Source organism: Oryx dammah, unplaced genomic scaffold (genome assembly GCF_014754425.2).
Source record: "Oryx dammah isolate SB20612 unplaced genomic scaffold, SCBI_Odam_1.1 HiC_scaffold_26, whole genome shotgun sequence".
NCBI classification, from domain to species: Eukaryota; Metazoa; Chordata; class Mammalia; order Artiodactyla; family Bovidae; genus Oryx; species Oryx dammah.
Window position 1 is genome coordinate 93,912,685 of NW_024070210.1, and position 19,571 is coordinate 93,932,255.

General features: G+C 39.4%; 1 protein-coding gene across 2 annotated transcripts in view; it reads left to right on the forward strand.

Moving 5' to 3' along the window:
- Positions 1–19,571, forward strand: part of LOC120852610 (ceramide transfer protein) — a 122,554-nt gene that overhangs the window by 81,162 nt on the left and 21,821 nt on the right. For both annotated transcript variants that reach the window (XM_040225944.1, XM_040225943.1), the window contains 2 exons: positions 1,043–1,135; positions 15,215–15,301. In XM_040225944.1, coding sequence (XP_040081878.1) covers positions 1,043–1,135; positions 15,215–15,301 — 180 coding nt within the window. The remainder of the gene's footprint in view (positions 1–1,042; positions 1,136–15,214; positions 15,302–19,571) is intronic.

Genomic DNA, 19,571 nt, shown 5'->3' on the forward strand with positions numbered 1-19,571 from the left:
GCCATTCTGATGGTTCTGTAGTCCTCTTTTCACTTCAGTACACAAAAATCAGTTTGTAGGCCTAGTATACTAATTCATTGATTTGCACCAGCTTAATCAGGTAGGGTTTTTAGAACTGGGTAAGCTCTGTGTGAGTTCTGTTTGGACTTTAATCCTTAAATAGTTGAGGTGAAGGAATAAAGATGTTAGGTTCTTTATATTTATAATAATTCTGTTAGGCTTTAATATCAGATTTGACTCATTGCAGTCCATTGTTCTAAAAAAGAAAGTTTGAAGTTGTTGCCAAGGCCAGCCTTTTAAAATTTTGTCCTTGGATCTTTTGGCAGATTCTGAGAGCTATAGACTTTATCTATAAAAGCAGAAGGTTAAAGTAGAAATCCAAGCTCTTTTTCAGCTCTAAAATAATTTAATCCAGCAGTTGGAAAGTATAAGAAACATCTCTTAGAATATCTTTTTTGTAGTGATTGGTTTTACCAATTATTGAGTTATTTTCTTCCTGGCATCCATTACTTGCTTTTTTTCTCTATAACAAAATAAATTTAGCTCCTACTGGGGGAAACAGACACATGACTATATATTATAGATGTTTCTCTGATGCTGATTTATCTCTTGTTTTTGACATGTAGATACTTTGGTAGTTACTTAATCCATTTAAGTATATAACCTACCTAGTGTGTATGTGTTAGGTGCTCAGTCCTGTCCAACTCTTTGCAACTCCATGGACTGTAGCCTGCCAGGTTCCTCTGTCTGTGGAATTCTCCAGGCAAGTATACTGGAGTGGGTTGCCATTTCCTTCTCCAAACCTACCTAGTAGGTGATCTTAATGGTAGCTTGTATGCGATATATGGCCCAGAAAAAAAGTGTTTTCTTGAGCAGAAGAATACTCATTTTTTTCTTTCTTTTTTTTTTTTTTAGCAGAAGACAAATTCTTACAGGAGTAAGAGTTATTTTTTTGGGCCAAATTATAAAATTTTGGTGAAATGTAAAAAAAAAAATCCCATATCACATGATAAATTCTTCATCTGGTTTTATTTTTTTAAAGGAAACTGAGAAGAGAAGAAGAGTGGAGGACGCATACAAAAATGCCATGACAGAACTTAAGAAAAAATCCCACTTTGGAGGACCAGATTATGAGGTATGAAATTATAGTTTTGGCCTTAGAAAAAGACAAACGTAGAAAAAACATAATATATATTTATGTCACAAAAGTGATTTTTATATTGTGCTTTTGTAACCTTTAAATATTTTGAATATTTTATAATCTATATGCTAGGCTTACCCTGAAAAGATTTTTTTTCCTACAAAACTTTAAATAAAGAGCCTTAAAAGGCTCATTACTAGGCTGTCTTCTTTACAGGACAAGTTTTTGTCTCGCCTGTGAGGGTTATACTTATTGATATTACCTTGTAACTCTTTCTTTTTTTTAGTTTTATTATTTGAAATCAATAGATGCATTATTGTTTTTGCTTGCACTGTAAAGCATGTGGGATCTTAATTTTCCAGCCAGGGATTGAACCTGTGCTCTCTGCATTGGGACTGCAGAGTCTTAACCACTGGACCTCCTAGTTCAGTTCAGTTCAGTCACTCGGTCGTGTCCAACTCTTTGCAACCCCATGAATCGCAGCATGCCAGGCCTCCCTGTCCATCACCAACTCCTGTAGTTCACCCAGACTCACATCCATCAAATCAGTGAATCAGTGATGCCATCTAGCCATCTCCCTCTGTCGCCCCCTTCTCCTCCTGCCCCCAATCCCTCCCAGCATCAGAGTCTTTTCCAATGAGTCAACTCTTCGCATGAGGTGGTCAAAGTACTGGAATTTCAGCTTTAGCATCATTCCTTCCAAAGAAATCCCAGGACTAATCTCCTTCAGAATGGACTGGTTGGATCTCCTTGCAGTCCAAGGGATTCTCAAGAGTCTTCTCCAACACCACAGATCAAAAGCATCAATTCTTCGGTGCTCAGCTTTCTTTATAGTCCAACTCTCACATCCATATGTGACTACTGGAAAAACCATAGCCTTGACTAGACAGATCTTTGTTGGCGAAGTAACGTCTCTGCTTTTTAATATGCTGTCTGGGTTGGTCATAACTTTCCTGCCAAGGAGTAAGCGTCTTTTAATTTCATGGCTGCATTCACTTTCTGCAGTGATTTTGGAGTGCTCAAAAATAAATAAAGTCTGCCACTGTTTCCACTGTTTCCCCATCTATTTGCTATGAAGTTATTGGGTCAGAAGCCATGATCTTAGTGTTCTGAATGTTGAGCTTTAAGCCAATTTTTTCACTCTCCACTTTCACTTTCATTAAGAGGCTTTTTAGTTCCTCTTCACTTTCTGCCATAAGGGTGGTGTCGTCTGCATATCTGAGGTTATTGATATTTCTCCCGAAGTCTCTAATTCTGTTTTGTTTTTTTAAATAAAAGCAACCTACAGAGGAAAACTCGGAGAACTTGACTGGTGAAAGATTTTAGTTTGTCCTGTATACTGTGAGGTCTTGTCCATAGCAGAGCATGAACTGTTCTAATTGCCTCACCTTTATGTTTGAACAATGTCTGAAATCAGCTTCTTTCCCCATTTTGTTATTGGTTAAGCTGTTAGTAGAATCTGCCTCTCCATACACACACATATAACAGTACAAGGAGTATTACTGACATGGAAGTAGAATGTTTTAAAAAAAGACAGTAGATTGTATTTAAGAAAGTGGAAGAAAAATTCCTTGCCGTTCTTATTCTAGAAAGGAAAAAAGACCTGCTGTTGATAACATTTTTTATGTTGGGACTAATTTCCAGCTGTGATATGAAGACTTGAGTGATAATATTTTTAAATTAATAAGGTGTCATTTCATTCCTTCCAGAATGTATAAAAATTACATAATCAGCTATTGTCTTGGATTTTAAAGTCTAGATTACTGAAATATTAGCTATTAAAACAAAAATTTTAACTTTTATTCTGAAGCTGAGCAGGTTGATTTGCTATTTTAGATTTGTTTGGGGGGGAACTATGAGCCTTTAAAACTTGCCCTGTTTTTTTCATATTGCAAACATGCGTTCGCATATCCAGTCACATCAGTTGGTTCACGTATGTGATGTACATTGGCATGTGTGTGTACATCCTCTACAAGTGGCTGTGCTTTTGTGTACTCCATAGTATTATATATTATTTGTGTGAAAAGTATTATAAACTTATTTCAGTGCAGTACCATATAGCCCATTGTGTTAATTTGGTACCTGAGCTAACTATGTTGGACTTTGGAACAAATTGAAATTATGAATGCACTCTCCAAATGGAACTTGTTTGTATGACTGTATGATTTCATGTTCGTCTCCCCTTTTGTTATTTCAGAGGAGAGAAAAGGAGGGTCCTTGTGATAGGTTTATATGTTCATTAGTTTGAAGAAATTGCTTTATTGATGTGACTTAGGCTTTCTTTTAAAAATGTTTGTTGTTTATTTGCATTTCTTCTTTAGTGGCTCTTATACACATCCCTTGACATTTTTATTGTTAGAATTTGGGTGTTTTTCCTCTTGATTGATTTAGAAGATGGACAGGATTGACTTCATTTCTCAGTTTTCTTTGTTTTCGTAGTTAAAAATCTTATTAGTTTTGCCATGTAAAATTTTATACTTTCTTGTATTTAACTCACAGTCTTGATACTGTTATCTTTATGTTTTTTTCATGTTTTAAAAAGTGTACTTTTTTTGGCCTAAAGATGTAAACTGAGGCCGTCTCAAATTACCAGAAATTGAGTTTATTTGGGAATAGCAAAGATTGTAATTTGGGAAATGCATGCCAAATAACAAGTTACAGGCAGTTTTGTAGAGGCTGTGGGGCAAGCTGTATTTTATGGGCAAGGAGTGCAAACAAGGGAAGTCCAGCCAGAGTCCAAGCAAGTAAGTTCATTAGCTTGAAGATGGGGAAAGATACTTGGCAGATGGTCGTTGGTTTGGAGATAATGCTCTGTCTTCTGTTGATCTGGCATTTACGGGAAATCATTCTCTTAGTTAAGTTCCATTCTTTAGGTATAGGCATGTGATTCCCATTTCACATCCTCAGATTCCATTTTAGATTGAAATCCTTTCACACTGTACTTCAAATAATTATCTATATTTTCTGTTCTTTTTTTCAATGATCTCTTCTAAATATATTAACACATCTGATTTTTTTAAATTATGATGTAATGGAGGGATCTGTAATTTTATATTCCAGTTGGAATTGTTGACTAAACCATCTTTTTCCCACCTAGTTGAAATGCACCTCCCTCTTTCTCTTTTAATAGTTAAGGGGATTTCAGTTTTTTTCTCATCAATTCTCTGTTGATGAAAAATTAAGAAAGAAATGGAAATTTTTATTGGAGCCTAAGGATTATATCCTAGGAACAGCATCTCAGAAAGTTCTGAGATGCTGTTCCATCCCTTAGAAGTGTTTTTGAGACAGAAGGCTCTGCATCAAATCAGATGATGTAATAATGACAGTTTACACAGCTCTCTTCTGCAAGTATAAACTGGTAGGTAACATGACTCACTCCAAGATCAAGAAGGAAGGTTATCTTTTAAGGAGTTGATGCTAGGAGTTGTGTTTTAGGATTGGGCAGGTGTTTTTGTCAATGGGGAAAATTTGGTCATGATGCAAGATGCAGATAATATAGTATACAGTAGCAGGGAAGGGGGAGGCCAAAGGGCAGAGAAACAGTTTTTTTAAAAAGACATTTAAATTTTTCTTGTCTTGCCATAAAATATTAATTTTATTTCACTATTTCCCTCTTTTGATCTTTAACCTTTTGATAGAAAGCATCAGGCAATCAAATATTTGGTGCCTTGATGCCAGGGTTGTTGCTCACCTGCCCTTGATCAGTCCATCATGTCTGTCAGTGCTGGGTCCCCATAGCTCAGTTCTATTTTGGTGGGGGGAGTTATACTAGCAGAATATTCAACAGGTACTGAGAGCTGATTCCAGGTTGTCCAATATTATTTAACCCAACTTTCCTCACATGTTCATTATGTATGCCCATTATTTTATAGAGCACTATATAGATGTGATCTACAAACTGAAGTTGTTTAGACATCATTGTTTTACTATTAGCAGGTGACACACAGTATGGAAGGCAAGAAACTATCACTTTGTAACTCCACAAACTGTAATTTAAATTGTCAGGAGGACCAACAACATCATTAATAGAAATTTAAGCCAAGATCCTCCGAAACTGAACTCTTTTCCTCGTGTTTCCCCTGAACTGGGAAGATTGTTCAAAGTAGAAATTTAGCTCTTCATGTGTCATAAAATGAGTTACCACATATTGTGGCCAAATGGTCATACCATTGGCTACCTGATAGAAACCAGTGTGCTCACATTACAGATTAACAGAAGCCACCCATAAGGGATCTTAAGCCCAAGGCAAATGAATTATGTGTTTTCCTAACCAACCTGGGAAAAACCAAGGTCATGAATTTGTTCTGTAAATCCACTGGGTCCTTGTAGGAGCTACCCAGTATTCACCATCTAATGAAATGGGCTGTTTATGGACAGATTCAGAATAGGCATCTTTGCTTGGCCAGGTGAGAGCATCTCACTTAGGGATATTGGCAGTGATGTTAGCTTGCATGGTGCTAGAGTTTCTTTAAAATAAAATGTCCAAGGGCCATCCAGTTAGAGCCTTGGAGAGGAGAAATCCAGCAAGACAACCTGGGCCATAGGTAATTGGCCCCAAACCCAGTGATTAGATTAATTCTAAACCTGCAAATGTTGAGCCCAAGAAAGAAACTGAAACCAAAAAACCGACTCATTAGAAAAGACCCTGATGCTGGGAAAGATTGAAGGCAGGAGGAGAAGGGGACGATAGAGGATGAGATGGTTGGATGGCATCACCAACTTGATGGACATGAGTTTGAGCGAGCTCCCAGCACTGGTGATGGAGAGGGAAGCCTGGCGTTCTGCAGTCCATGGGGTTGCAAAGAGTTAGACATGACTGAGTGACTGAACTAAAGAAAGAAATACATTTGATTCACAAGCAAAGATATGAGTTCCCCCTACCCCACCAAAAAACGAGTGTAAGCAGTTACCAAAGTTACCAGTATGCAGACCTGGTCCAGCATCTTGGATTAGCTGTCTCCTTCAGATGTCTTCTTGCGCTGGTCTGATAATACTGTTTTTAGTTGAAGTCAGGTGTCAGAAACAGGAGTTGCAGTTTATTCAGGAGAGGAGGCCTAATACAGTCCCTTCTGAGTGAGTCCTTTATCTGAGACCTTTTCCAGTAGGAATAATCTCGTGGTTGCAGGTCATGGCACATCTGATCTTCATCCAAAGTTAAATTACTGTGGTAAGCTTCAGAAACATACTTCGAGTGCCCTTTTAATAACTAAACTTTACAATAATATGACAACAAGGAAACTATCTTGGAAAAGAATCTTAGGCAGTAGTGAGGACCTCATTTAATAAAATTAGAATTTAATATCCACTTAAACATTATCTTTCTCTAAAATTACCATAATTTCTACCAAATACAGCCACATTAAGACTAATTTGTTCACAAAATGACCACATAGACTCTCTAAATTGGCTCTGATGGAACTTTTCATAATGAATCTCAGTTGAACTTAAACTCTCGAGGCCAGGAAAGCCACACCAAAGGCATGTCATGGATTCTGCCTGTGATAAATGTAGATTTGGGTGCTGGGTTTAGGTGAATTTCTCTCTTGTCTAGATTCCCTGAATACCTTGAGATTCCTGCATCTGTGAGTAGGTTGCCTTCCTTGTATACCTGGGTAAGTTGTTGGGAACCTAAGAGTTGACAGATTCTGAAGGGCTCAGATAGAAAAGATAAATGCTTTAGTTCTATATAGAGAGGTATAGATTAAGGGTTTCTTTATATCTGGAAAGCAGATTAAAAATGAATAGTATTTCAGACGAAAAACAAAAATTATAACCATACTCATAAGTTCATTCAGTCCTGTGAGACTAATCCTAGATCTTAATCTTCAGTTAGCAGTTTTATGAAACCATCCAGTTTTCCATCAGAAGTCTTTAATTTCTTATCCAGTTCAGTGGTATGATCTGAAAGTTATCAGAAACCTGTACTTGTAAAAAAGTTCTTTTTATGAATATCCTTGAAGAGGAAGTATTTTTGCCCAAACATTGGAGTAAAACAATAGCTGTCCATAAATTACAAAAGATTTGAAAAGTTAAACACCTGATTCCAGTCCAATTGACAAACTTTGTTACTGCTATGACATAAAACAATTTAAGATAATTTTTAGAATTATAACTGATCACATGTTACCAGGACATTTTTGGAGTTCTATATAATTTCTAGAATTTCTATAAAAGTAAAAGTGTTAGTTGCTCAGTCATAAACAACTCTTTGCAAGCCCATAGACTAGCCCACCAGACTACCCATTGATTGTAGCCCACCAGGCTCCTCTGTCCATGGAACTTTCCAGGCAAGAATACTGGAATGGGTTGTCATTTCCTCCTCCAGGGGATCTTCCCAACCCAGGAATCAAACCTGTGTCTCCTGCATCGCAGGCATATTCTTTACCGTTTGAGCCACCAGGGAAGCTAGACTTTCTAGTAATAACATTTACCCATTTAATAGGACCTCAGAAGTTTTATCACCACTCAAATTTGACAATACTTCCCATGTAATTTAACATTCCAAATAGGCCTAATAGTTAATTACTCTTCGCTCTGAGATGTAGAGAAAACAAATAATTTGAGATATACCAGGGACCCTTTGAAAAACCTCAAAGTTAACTAAAGGTCCAGTGAACTTCATTTAGAAGTTGATCTTTGGAAAGTTTGTCAAAAATACCAAAAACTTTCAAAACCTGGTTAAATAGAATCATAGGTCAGTGTCATTTAACCAGCATGACAGTAAAAGAGCTCAAAGGTTATCGTAAGTCACCAAAAGGCAAAGAAATTCACACTATCTCTTACTAAAAGCAGCTCAGTATTTTAAGGAAACTAAATTAAAAGAGAGAGAAAACTAAATTCAAGTTTCGTATACTTTACCTTTAAAAATCATTTTCTTAGTTCAGTCTTACCGTAGCCATTCCCAACCATATACAAAACTCTTTTCTCAGTGTTCCTTTTCCTCAACCCTTTAACAACTTTGTGTATCCATATTATTTTTTCTGTTATTTCCATTCAGAAACAACCAGCCAGCTCTAAGACAAAACTGTCCTCATACGTTTTACTCATGTATTTAAATTTTTTAATTTATGTATTTACTTGGCTGCACCAGGTCTTAGTTGCGGCACACGTAATCTTTAGTTGTGGCATGTGAATTCTTAGTTGCAGCATCTGGGATCCAGTTCCCTGGCCAGGGACCGCACCTGGGTCCCCTGCATTGGGAGTGTGGATTCTTAGGCACTGAACCACCCGCAAAGTCCCTCTCATAGTCTTTTAGTGAAAACATGCTTCCCATCTTCCTTGCATACTAAAATGTTTCCCTTACTATTTTAGTAGCTTTAGTTATACATATTATAATTCTTAACCTTAAAACCCAGTTTCTAGTAAAAAGTAAGCACTTATAAACTGTGTTTTACATTATTCTTTAGATTGGCAAGTTTATAAATACTATTTGTTCCTAGAAAACATTCACTTTCTTAAAGAAAATGTGTTGATGTGGCATCATATTAATAATCCTCTAAGTACCTTTTAGGAGTTTCTCTGCAAAAGGAAACCTGTGTTCTGTAAATAATGTCCCAATGTCTTACTTGGAAACAACTTGGGTATTCAGTGGATTCCCATTATTTATGTTAATTAAGCACAACTCTTAATTGCTATGGACCTAACAGAAGCAGAAGATATTAAGAAGAGGTGGCAAGAATACACAGAAGAACTGTACAAAAAAGATCTTCACAACCCAGATAATCACTATGGTGTGATCACTAATCTAGAGCCAGACATCCTGGAATGTGAAGTCAAGTGGGCCTTAGAAAGCATCACTATGAACAAAGCTAGTGGAGGTGATGGAATTCCAGTTGCACTGTTTCAAATCCTGAAAGATGATGCTGTGAAAGTGCTGCACTCAATATCCCAGCACATTTGGAAAACTCAGCAGTGGCCACAGGACTGGAAAAGGTCAGTTTTCATTCCAATCCCAAAGAAAGGCAATGCCAAAGAATGCTCAAACTACTGCACAGTTGCACTCATCTCACATGCTAGTAAAGTAATGCTCAAAATTCTCCAAGCCAGGCTTCAGCAATACATGAACCATGAACTTCCTGCTGTTCAAGCTGGTTTTCAAAAAGGCAGAGGAACCAGAGATCAAATTGCCAACATCTGCTGGATCATGGAAAAAGCAAGAGAGTTCCAGGAAAACATCTATTTCTGCTTTATTGACTATGCCAAAGCCTTTGACTGTGTGGATCACAATAAACTGTGGAAAATTCTGAAAGAGATGGGCATACCGGACCACCTGACCTGCCTCTTGAGAAATCTGTATGCAAGTCAGGAAGCAACAGTTAGAAGTGGACATGGAACAGACTGGTTCCAAATAGGAGAAGGATTAGTCAAGGCTGTATATTGTCACCCTGCTTATTTAACGTCTATGCAGAGTACATCATGAGAATCACTAGATTGGAAGAAACACAAGCTGGAATCAAGATTGCCGGGAGAAATATCAATAACCTCAGATATGCAGATGACAGCACCCTTATGGCAGAAAGTGAAGAGGAACTATAAAGCCTCTTGATGAAAGTGAAAGAGGAGAGTGAAAAAGTTGGCTTAAAGCTCAACATTCAGAAAACGAAGATCATGGCATCTGGTCCCATTACTTCATGGGAAATAGATGGGGAAACAGTAGAAACAGTGTCAGACTTTATTTTGGGGGGCTCCAAAATCACTGCAGATGGTGATTGCAGCCATGAAATTAAAAGACGCTTACTCCTTGGAAGGAAAGATATGACTAACCTAGATAGCATATTCAAAAGCAGAGACATTACTTTGCCAACAAAGGTCCATCTGGTCAAGGCTATGGTTTTTCCAGTGGTCATGTATGGATGTGAGAGTTGGACTGTGAAGAAAGCTGAGTGCCGAAGAGTTGATGGTTTTGAACTGTGGTGTTGGAGAAGACTCTTGGGAGTCCCTTAGACTGCAAGGAGATCCAACCAGTCCATTTTGAAGGAGATCAGCCCTGGGGTTTCTTTGGAAGGACTGATGCTGAAGCTGAAACTCCAATAATTTGGCCACCTCATGCAAAAAGTGGACTCATTGGAAAAGACCCTGATGCTGGGAGGGACTGGAGGCAGGAGGAGAAGGGGACGACAGAGGATGAGATGGCTGGATGGCATCACCGACTCGATGGACATGAGTTTGGGTAAACTCCGAGAGTTGGTGATGGACCGGGAGGCCTGGTGTGCTGCGATTTCTGGGGTCGCAAAGAGTCGGACATGACTGAGCAAGTAAACTGAACTGAACTGATAGCTCAGTTGGTAAAGAATTCACCTGCAGTGCAGGAGACCCAGGTTCAATTCCTGGCTCAGGAAGATCCACTGGAGAAGGGATAGGCTACCTACTCCAGTGAGCTTCCCTTGCGGCTCAGCTGGTAAAGAATCTGCCTGCAGTGTGGGAGACCTGGGTTTGATCCCTGGAGAAGGAAAAGCTACCTACGCCAGTATTCTGGCCTGGAGAATTCCGTGGACTATACAGTCCATGGGGTCACAGAGAGTTGGACATGACTGAGCAACTTTCACTATACATGGATGCTGCAACATGATCACAACATCTATCACCTTACATTTTTACAATTTTTTTTTTGTAGTGAGAACTTAAGTATTTTAATAAAGGAAAATTTATTCCAGTTCTTTCTCATTTTAACACTGTAGTTCCCAATTGGTAGACTCCTGAGACTCTTGACTCTTGAATAGATTGAATGAGCATTACAGCTTCTTAAAGTATAGATATGGTTATGATCAGTAGAATTTAAAAATCATTAGAAAACGTTTGAGTTCAGAATAGATTTTGGGTATCTTGTGGTTTTGTAACATCAACAGAGACCAAAGTGATTCTGTTGACATTTGAGTGTCTGAAATGTTTTGGCTTTATAAAGGGAGTCCTGCAGGACTCTTTTTCATGATATAGCTGGTCATTAGATGGTTATGTTAGGCAGGAATAAATCTTCCTCTACCTGTCTTTGTTTTTTCTGGCTCATCTAAAAAATTAAATTGACACAGGACAGATTAACAGGAGAAAATCAAGGTTTAATGATATGTCTATGTGGGAGAAATCCAGGGAAACTCCCCACAATGGCCGAAACTCTCACCTTAAATACCATCTTCAGCTAAAGACAAAAGATGGGGACATAGTGGTTTGGAACTTAAAAGACGGGTAAGGTAATTCACATGAAGATGGAAAAGGAGATGTTTGGTAAAGCAGTGTGGATCCTGCCGAGTTTCCCTCGTAACATCTAGCCCACGCTCCGTGCAGATCCCTCTAGTGATTGCTGTGTCCTCGGCACAGACACTCTATCTAAAACTTTTTTAGATCATGAGAGGGGAAAATCAAAGTTTCTTCCTAAATCTTTCAGGCCTTTGTTTGTTTTTAGCTAGCTCAGAACAATCCACGTGCCAAACAGATATTTTGGTAATTCATTGAGATGTGCACTTTTCTGTGTGTTGCAGTTAAACTAAAAAGCTCAGGGGGTTTTGGAAGTGCCTTTCACGGGACCCTCTAGAGTGTTGCACTGAATCGGGATTTCTGATATGCCTGTGCCAGATAACAGAAGCGCTAAAGCGCAGTTCCTCCCACCCTGCTTGTGGGGCCCCAGGCTGTGGCAGGGTAGGGATGAGCTACTACAGACTTTTTAATGGAGCTGTGGTGACTTGGAATTTTCAGTCTTAATTGGGAAGATTCCAGACAGACCCACAATAGTTCATCTTATTTTGTATATTTAAAAATTTAGGACACTTAAACCCAAGCCTGCCTTTTCAGCCTTCAGTTTAACCATAATATGAAGCTGCTGGGGAGAGGAATAGTTCCCCCCTCTACCATCCTTGAGTCCTTGTGGCTGGACTAATAATAAAATTGACATGAGACAGATAAACAAGAGAAAAACATTTTAATTCATCTGCATGGCAGAGTCTCACAGAAATGGGACCTAAAAAGAGGCCAAAGCAGTCAGCTTTTATGCTCATTCAACAAAGAAACAATAAATTTTTGAGGAAGTGATAGGATGATGGGGCCTCGGACGGTGGCTCAGTAGTAAAGAATCCACCAGGGCTTGATCCCTGGGTCAGAAAGGTCCCCTGGAGGAGGAAATGGCAACCCACTCCAATATCCTTGCCTGGAAAATTCCATGGACAGAGGAGCCTGGCGGGCTGTAATCCATGGGATCGGAAGTCACATGACTTAGCAGCTAAACAGCAACAACAAAGCAACCTCTGGATGCAGGGAATGCACATTTCACATGAGATTTGTTTCCTGTTTTCAGGGAGACTGGAGTGTCAGAGTGTTCCTCTTGCATTGGCTGTTTCTTATGTAACTTTAATTCAAAATACTCAATATGCCATTAAGAACCATGGGGTAGCCTACTCTGGACCCCAGTAGTGCCGTTAGTCTGCTTATAGTCCACTTAAATGTGTTTTATCACCACAAGAAGTGTACATACCTTGCTTGTTTCCATTTTGCTGTCGTTCTTTGTATTTTTATCTTGCAATGCAACTGAGGTTCTACTTGCATTAGAACTACTTGGAGGACTTATTAACATGCATATTCCTGGCTCTATCCAAGACCTACTAAAAAGTAATTTCTGTGAATCGGGGCCTGGGACCTTTCATTTTAATAACTTCCCCATGCAGTTCCTCACGTGATTGAGAGCCACTGCTCTACCGTTCTTAGCAGGCTTTCAAGCATCAGTTCAACTTTTCTTTCTTTATGATGTAATTGTCTTTGCTTATGAAGATCCCTGTCAGAAACCCTGTTGGTACTTTTCATTGGCTATAGATCTTCTGCAACTTTGTCCTTAAAGCCTTCCTGCAATTTTATATGGTTTCTGACAAGAGCTCAAGTCACAGGTGCTCAGCTCTGCCACTGTAGCAGACATGGGCAGTCCATAAGTGAATGAGCTAAAGCTCTAATTCCACACAATTCCCATGCCATGATTTGGGGCTTGGGGGCACACCGCTCCACTTGTGGGGTCTTAGTTTCCCAACCAGAGATTGGACCAGAACTTGGACCCTCATCAGGCACAGTGCAGAGTCCTAACCACTGGACCACCAGGGAATTCTTTGAAATGTTACTCTCTTGTTTCTCAACCACTTAAAAATGAAATGCTGACCTTAAAGGCCATTCTGAAAGTAGACAGTGGACTAGAATTGGCCATGTAGTTCACCAGCCCCCTGTTAAACTGTATCTGCCCTAACACAGTCTTGGTGAATATATAGTAAGTATTTGAGTACTGCCGGGGTCCAGCCCCGGTGGATCCAGGGAATTCGAAGGTGGGGACGGCGTCGGCGTCTTTGGAAAAATACATATTTAATCACAGATACAGAGAGAGATTAGAAACAGATAGTGTAGTAGGAGAATTAGTGGAGAAAAGAGGCTGAATTTCAGCCAGAGAAATGGGAGCAAGAAAGAAGCGACGTGGTGGAATCAGTCTTTCCGGAAACTGATCCGATTTCTTTATTTTGGGGTTTGCTTATATACCTTTTGTTACACATAGGGATGAATACAGAGTCACGCGGGGGTCTTAGGGATATTACATCATCTTCTGGCCATGAGTGAGACCTGCTGACATTCTATGATCCTTTCTTTCTGATAACCAAAAACCTTATTTCTTCTAAGGGTGGTTTTTTCTTAAACCAGGCACCACCCTCCAGATAAAGCTGCATTCCTATAGGATGAGGGTGTAGTGAGTTCCAATCAAGAAAGGAATTTGTTTAACCCAAGGTTAACAGGATTAATCTTAAAGGTTAATACCTATCTCTCCTATATGCTTAAAGGTTAATACTTATTTCTCCTATATGTTAGTTATATTCATTATAAGGGCAGGGAATATGGAGATTTAGCAGCAAACATCAGCCCAACAAATGAAAATCCTTTTACCAATGCTCCCCTTAAGATCTGTCTAGTCTTAAGATAATGATAAAGGTTACATTTTTACATGGCAAGGACACAGGGATTTATAATAAAGTACAGTGATCTATTACAAAAGAGAAAATCCATTAAATCAAAAAGTCTAGTATTGCTAACATCAAAAACTACTATATTTCCTTTTCTATATTCCAAATACATTGATTAATATATTCCTAGATGCCTAAGGATGTGGAGGCCTGGCAGCAATCATTGACTCAGCAATGAGAAAAGCCCTATGCTAATTAAGACTCTCAAAATACTCCAAAACTCTCTGTGCTGTTTATGGTTGCAGCAGAAAGGTTTGACCTGAGACATCCTTGTCCCACCCAAAGCAGGGAATTAGCAGCAATCATTGACACAACAAATGAAAAACTCTTCACCAATATAATTCCTAACCAACCCATTATACTGATAATTTCTAACTCCCCAAAAGGATTTGCCTTTAGTAAGTCTAAAACATCTCCTGCCTCTCAGATTGGGAGGCTATAAACAATCACGTGTGGCCAGACAAACCTATACAGGTGGGCTAGATAACCTTCAGAGGAGTTCGTAAGCCAAAACACTCTTATCACGCCCAGGAATTTTTATTGCCTTGGAGCTGCACGTTTACTCCTTCTCCGAGAGAAACGGTTATGGGGGAGAGCCCCCCATAAGGTCAGAGGTGTGGGCAAGAGCATAAAACAGACTCTGGTTTTGGGGTTAGATGCTCGGGAACAGGGGGTTTCCTGAGGCTTGATCACGCCTTTGGGTATGCCAAGCCCCCTTCCTCATGACCTTTGCCATGGGCGGAGTTCCTCAGCTGGCCCCCAACAGAGTACCAAGTAAAGTGAATTAATTGTAACACTAGTGATTTTGTATAGAGCATATTGGCCATAGTTCATTTACCCCCTGCTAACTGTACTTGCCCTAACACAGTGTTGGTGAATATATAGTAAGTATTAAGTACCAAGTGAGTGAATTAATTGTAACACTAGTGGTTTTGGATAGAACATATGTTGTTCATCTTTGTGTATTATCTTACTGTACTAACTGGTTCCAAAATGTTTAACAGCTCACTTTTAAATTTTCTCCGAGAGTTAATGCCACGACTATCACTGTTTTCTATTTCTTGAATCAACTGCTTTTTTTCCCCCCTGTGTGTCTAAATAGGAAGGCCCAAACAGTTTGATTAATGAAGAGGAGTTCTTTGATGCTGTTGAAGCTGCTCTTGACAGACAAGATAAAATAGAAGAACAGGTATGTAAATTTTAAAAAGTTTTAAAAATCCTTGGTGTATATTTCATATAAATAGGATTTGAAATCATGATCCTAATAACCTAAGAAATGAACTGTGTCTACATTGAGTCACAAATATAGAAGAACCTTCATAAGTCACTTTCTTTATTGATCAATTTTCAAGCAATAGAAAGAAGACTAATAATTGTTAATGAAACATGCATAAATAACATGAAATTGAATGGAGATATTCTGCCTGTTTTCTTTGAAGTATTCAATTTTCAGTTCAGTCCAGCCATTTAGTTGTGTCAGACTCTTTGCGACCCCATGGACTGCAGCACACCAGGCTTCCCTGTCCATCACCATCTCCCGAAGCTTATTCAAACTCATGTCCATCGAGTCAGTGATGCCATCCAACAGTCTCATCCTCTGTCATCCCCTTCTCCTCCACCTTCAGTCTTTCCCAGCATCAGGGTCTTTTACAATGAGTCAGTTCTTCACATCAGGTGGCCAAAGTATTGGAGTTTCAGTTTCAGCAGCAGTCCTTCCAATGAATAAATATTCAGGACTGATTTTCTTTAGGATGGACTGGTTGGGTCTCCTTGCAGTCCAAGGGACTCCCAAGAGTCTTCTCCAGGACCACAGTTCTAAAGCATCAATTCTTTGGCACTCAGCATTCTTTATAGTCCAACTCTCACATCCGTACGTGACTACTGGAAAAACCATAACTTTAACTAGATGGACCTTTGTTGGCAAAGTAATATCTCTGCTTTTTAATATCCTGTCTAGGTTGGTCATAGCTTTTCTTCCAAGGAGCAAGCTTCTTTAAATTTCATGGCTGCAGTCACCATCTGCAGTGATTTTGGAGCCTCCCCCCCAAAAATAAAGTCTATTGCTCTTTCGTTGTTTTCCCATCTATTTGCCATGAAGTGATGGTACTGGATGCCATGATCTTAGTTTTCTGAATGTTGAATTTTAAGCCAGCTATTTCACTCTCCTCTTTCACTTTCATCAAGAGGCTCTTTAATTCTTCTTCACTTTCTGCCATAAGGGTGGTGTCATCTGCATATGTGAGATTATTGATATTTCTCTCAGCAATTTTATTATAATTATCATTATCCAATTTTATTATCATTCTGTTAATACAAAGCATATATTTGCTCTGAGTAAAACAGTCTCTTTGAATTTCTCTTCATCACCAAATACTATATGAATTCGAAAGGAAGATGACCAAGAATTTATTTTTCTTCTACGTTAGTACCATTTAGTTTTTATTATTAACTCATTTATTGCTTTCACTACTTTCACCATAATTACTTCCTCACTTTTAACTTTGTTTAGTGTTTTATCATCATTAAATTCACAGCAGTTATACCAAGCCCCTTCTGGGAAATTGAAGGGAAGTATTTCTTAAATCCTTCAACTCAGTTTCAAGATTAATTTGGGTCTTCACCTTTAGAGGCTTCCCTGTGAGTCAGATGGTAAAGAATCTGCCTGCAGTGCAGGAGACTCAGGTTCAATCCTTGGGTTGGGAAGATCCCCTGGAGAAGGGAATGGCTACTCATTCCAGTATTCTTGTCTGGAGAATCCCATGGATGGAGAAGCCTGGTGAGCTACAGTACATGGGGTCCCTAAGAGTCAGACACGATTGAGCAACTAGCACTTTCACTTTTTCACTTTTTCACTTTACCTTAATTCTGCAACAGTGCAATTACCATGTATTACCGCTAGATGGTACCATATATTACCACTAGGTTCCTAACATTGTACAGGAGGCTGTGATGAAAACCATCCCCAAGAAAAAGAAATGCAAAAAGGAAAAATGGTTGTCTGAGGAGGCCTTACAAATGGCTGAGAAAAGAAGAGACACAAAAGGCAAAGGAGAAAAGGAAAGATATATCCATCTGAATGCAGAGTTCCAAAGAATAGCAAGGAGCGATAAGAAAGCCTTCCTAAGTGACCAGTGCAAAGAAATAGAGGAAAACAATAGAATGGGAACAACTAGAGATCTCTTCAAGAAAGTTAGAGATAACCAAGGGAACATTTCATGCAAGGATAGGCACAATAAAGGACAAGAAATGGTATGGACCTAACAGAAGCAGAAGGTATTAAGAGGTGGCAAAAATACACAGAACTATACAAAAAAAGATCTCTATGACCCAGATAACCATGATGGTGTGATCACTCACCTAGAACCAGACATCCTGGAATGCTAAGTCAAGTGGGTCTTAGGAAGCATCACTACAAACAAAGCTAGTGGAAGTGATGGAATTCCAGTTGAGCTGTTTCAAATCTTAAAAGATGATGCTGTGAAAGTGGTGCACTCAATGTGCCAGCAAATTTGGAAAACTCAGCAGTGGCCACAGGACTGGAAAAAGTCAGTTTTCATTCCAGTCCCAAAGAAAGGCAATGCCAAAGAATGCTCAAACTACCGCACGATTGCACTCATCTCACACGCTAGCAAAGTAATGCTCAAAATTCTCCAAGCCAGGCTTCAAGAGTATGTGACTGAGAACTCCCAGATGTTCAAGCTGGATTTAGAAAAGGCAGAAGAACAGGAGATCAAATTGCCAACATCTGTTTGATGATAGAAAAAGCAAGAGAGTTCCAGAAAAACATCTGCTTCATTGACTATGCTAAAACCTTTGTGTGGATCACAACAAACTGGAAAATTCTTCAAGAGATGGGTTTACCAGACCACCTTACCTGCCTCCTAAAAAATCTGTATGCAGGTCAAGAAGCAACACTTCAGACTAGACATGGAACAATGGACTGAATCCAAATCAGGAAAGGAGTACGGCAAGGCTGTATATTGTCACCTGCTTATTTAACTTATATGCAGAGTACATCATGAGAAACGCTGGGCTGGAAGAGGCACAAGCTGGAATCAAGATTGCTGGGAGAAACATCAATAACCTCAGATACGCACATGACACCACCCTTGTGACAGAAAGTGAAGAGGAACTAAAGAGCCTCTTGATGAAAGTGAAAGAGGAGAGTGAAAAAGTTGGCTTAAAACTGAACATTCAGAAAACTAAGATCATGATATCCGGTCACATCATTTCATGGGAAATAGATGGGGAACCATGGAAACAGTGACAGACTTTCTTTTCTTGGACTCCAAAATCACTGCAGATGGTGACTGCAGCCATGAAATTAAAGATGCTTACTCCTTGGAAGAAAAGTTATGACCAACCTGGACAGCATATTAAAAAGCAGAGACATTGCTTTGCCAGCAAAGGTCCGTCTAATCAAAGCTATAGTTTATCCAGAAGTCATGTATGGATGTGAGAGTTGAACCATAAAGAAAGCTGAGTGCTGAAGAACTGATGCTTTTGAGCTGTGGTGTTGGAGAAGACTCTGGAGAGTCCCTTGGACTGCAAGGAGATCCAACCAGTCCATCCTAAAGAAAATCAGTCCTGAATGTTCTTTGGAAGAACTGCTGCTGAAGCTGAAACTCCAGTACTTTGGCCACCTGAAGGCGGGAAGAGAAGGGGATGACAGAGGATGGGATGGTTGGATGGCATCACTGACTCAATGGACATGAATTTGAGCCAGCTCTGGCAGTTGGTGATGGACTGGGAGGCCTGGTGTGGCCTGGTGTGCTGCAGTCCACGGGGTTGCAAAGAGTCAGATATGACCGAGTGACTGAACTGAACTGAACTGAACCACTAGATGGTACTTACCCTTGAACTTTAGTTATTCTTCTCAAGACTGTAAGCGTCTTATAAATGTAATGTGTGTCAGTTGTATGCCCTAAATTAACTTGCATAGAAGAATTGGCTTGTTTATTCCTTTTAATTTTAAAGGCAGTGAAGGCTATTATGCTGTCAACTAAGGTGGGCACTTGCCACCTGCCTCTACACCGATTAAATCACAAGTGTTGCTCCAACTGCTGTCCTTCAGCACTCCCTTAACAGAGCACAGGTTGGAGAGGAGGAATGAGGCACTCCATGCTCTGGGAAAATTGGCAGAATAGGCCCTCAAATAGATATCTTTAGGACATGATTTTATGAGTCCAGTTCATGGAATTCCTTCATGGTGATATCTGCTACTGATGACTAGCTGAAATATGCAAAAATGCATTGATTACATATACTTCCCCTTCACCAAAATCACAAATATGCTGACCTTCCCTCACTACCTCTTTGGAGCAGTGTCCCTGAGCTATCTGACATGCTGCCTCCTAGGCTGTGGTCCTCATTTTGCCCCAAGTGAAACTTAGCTCACAGCTCTCACATTGTGCATTGTTTTTAAGTTGATAGTGCCCATTTAGTGGTCTGTCTACCCA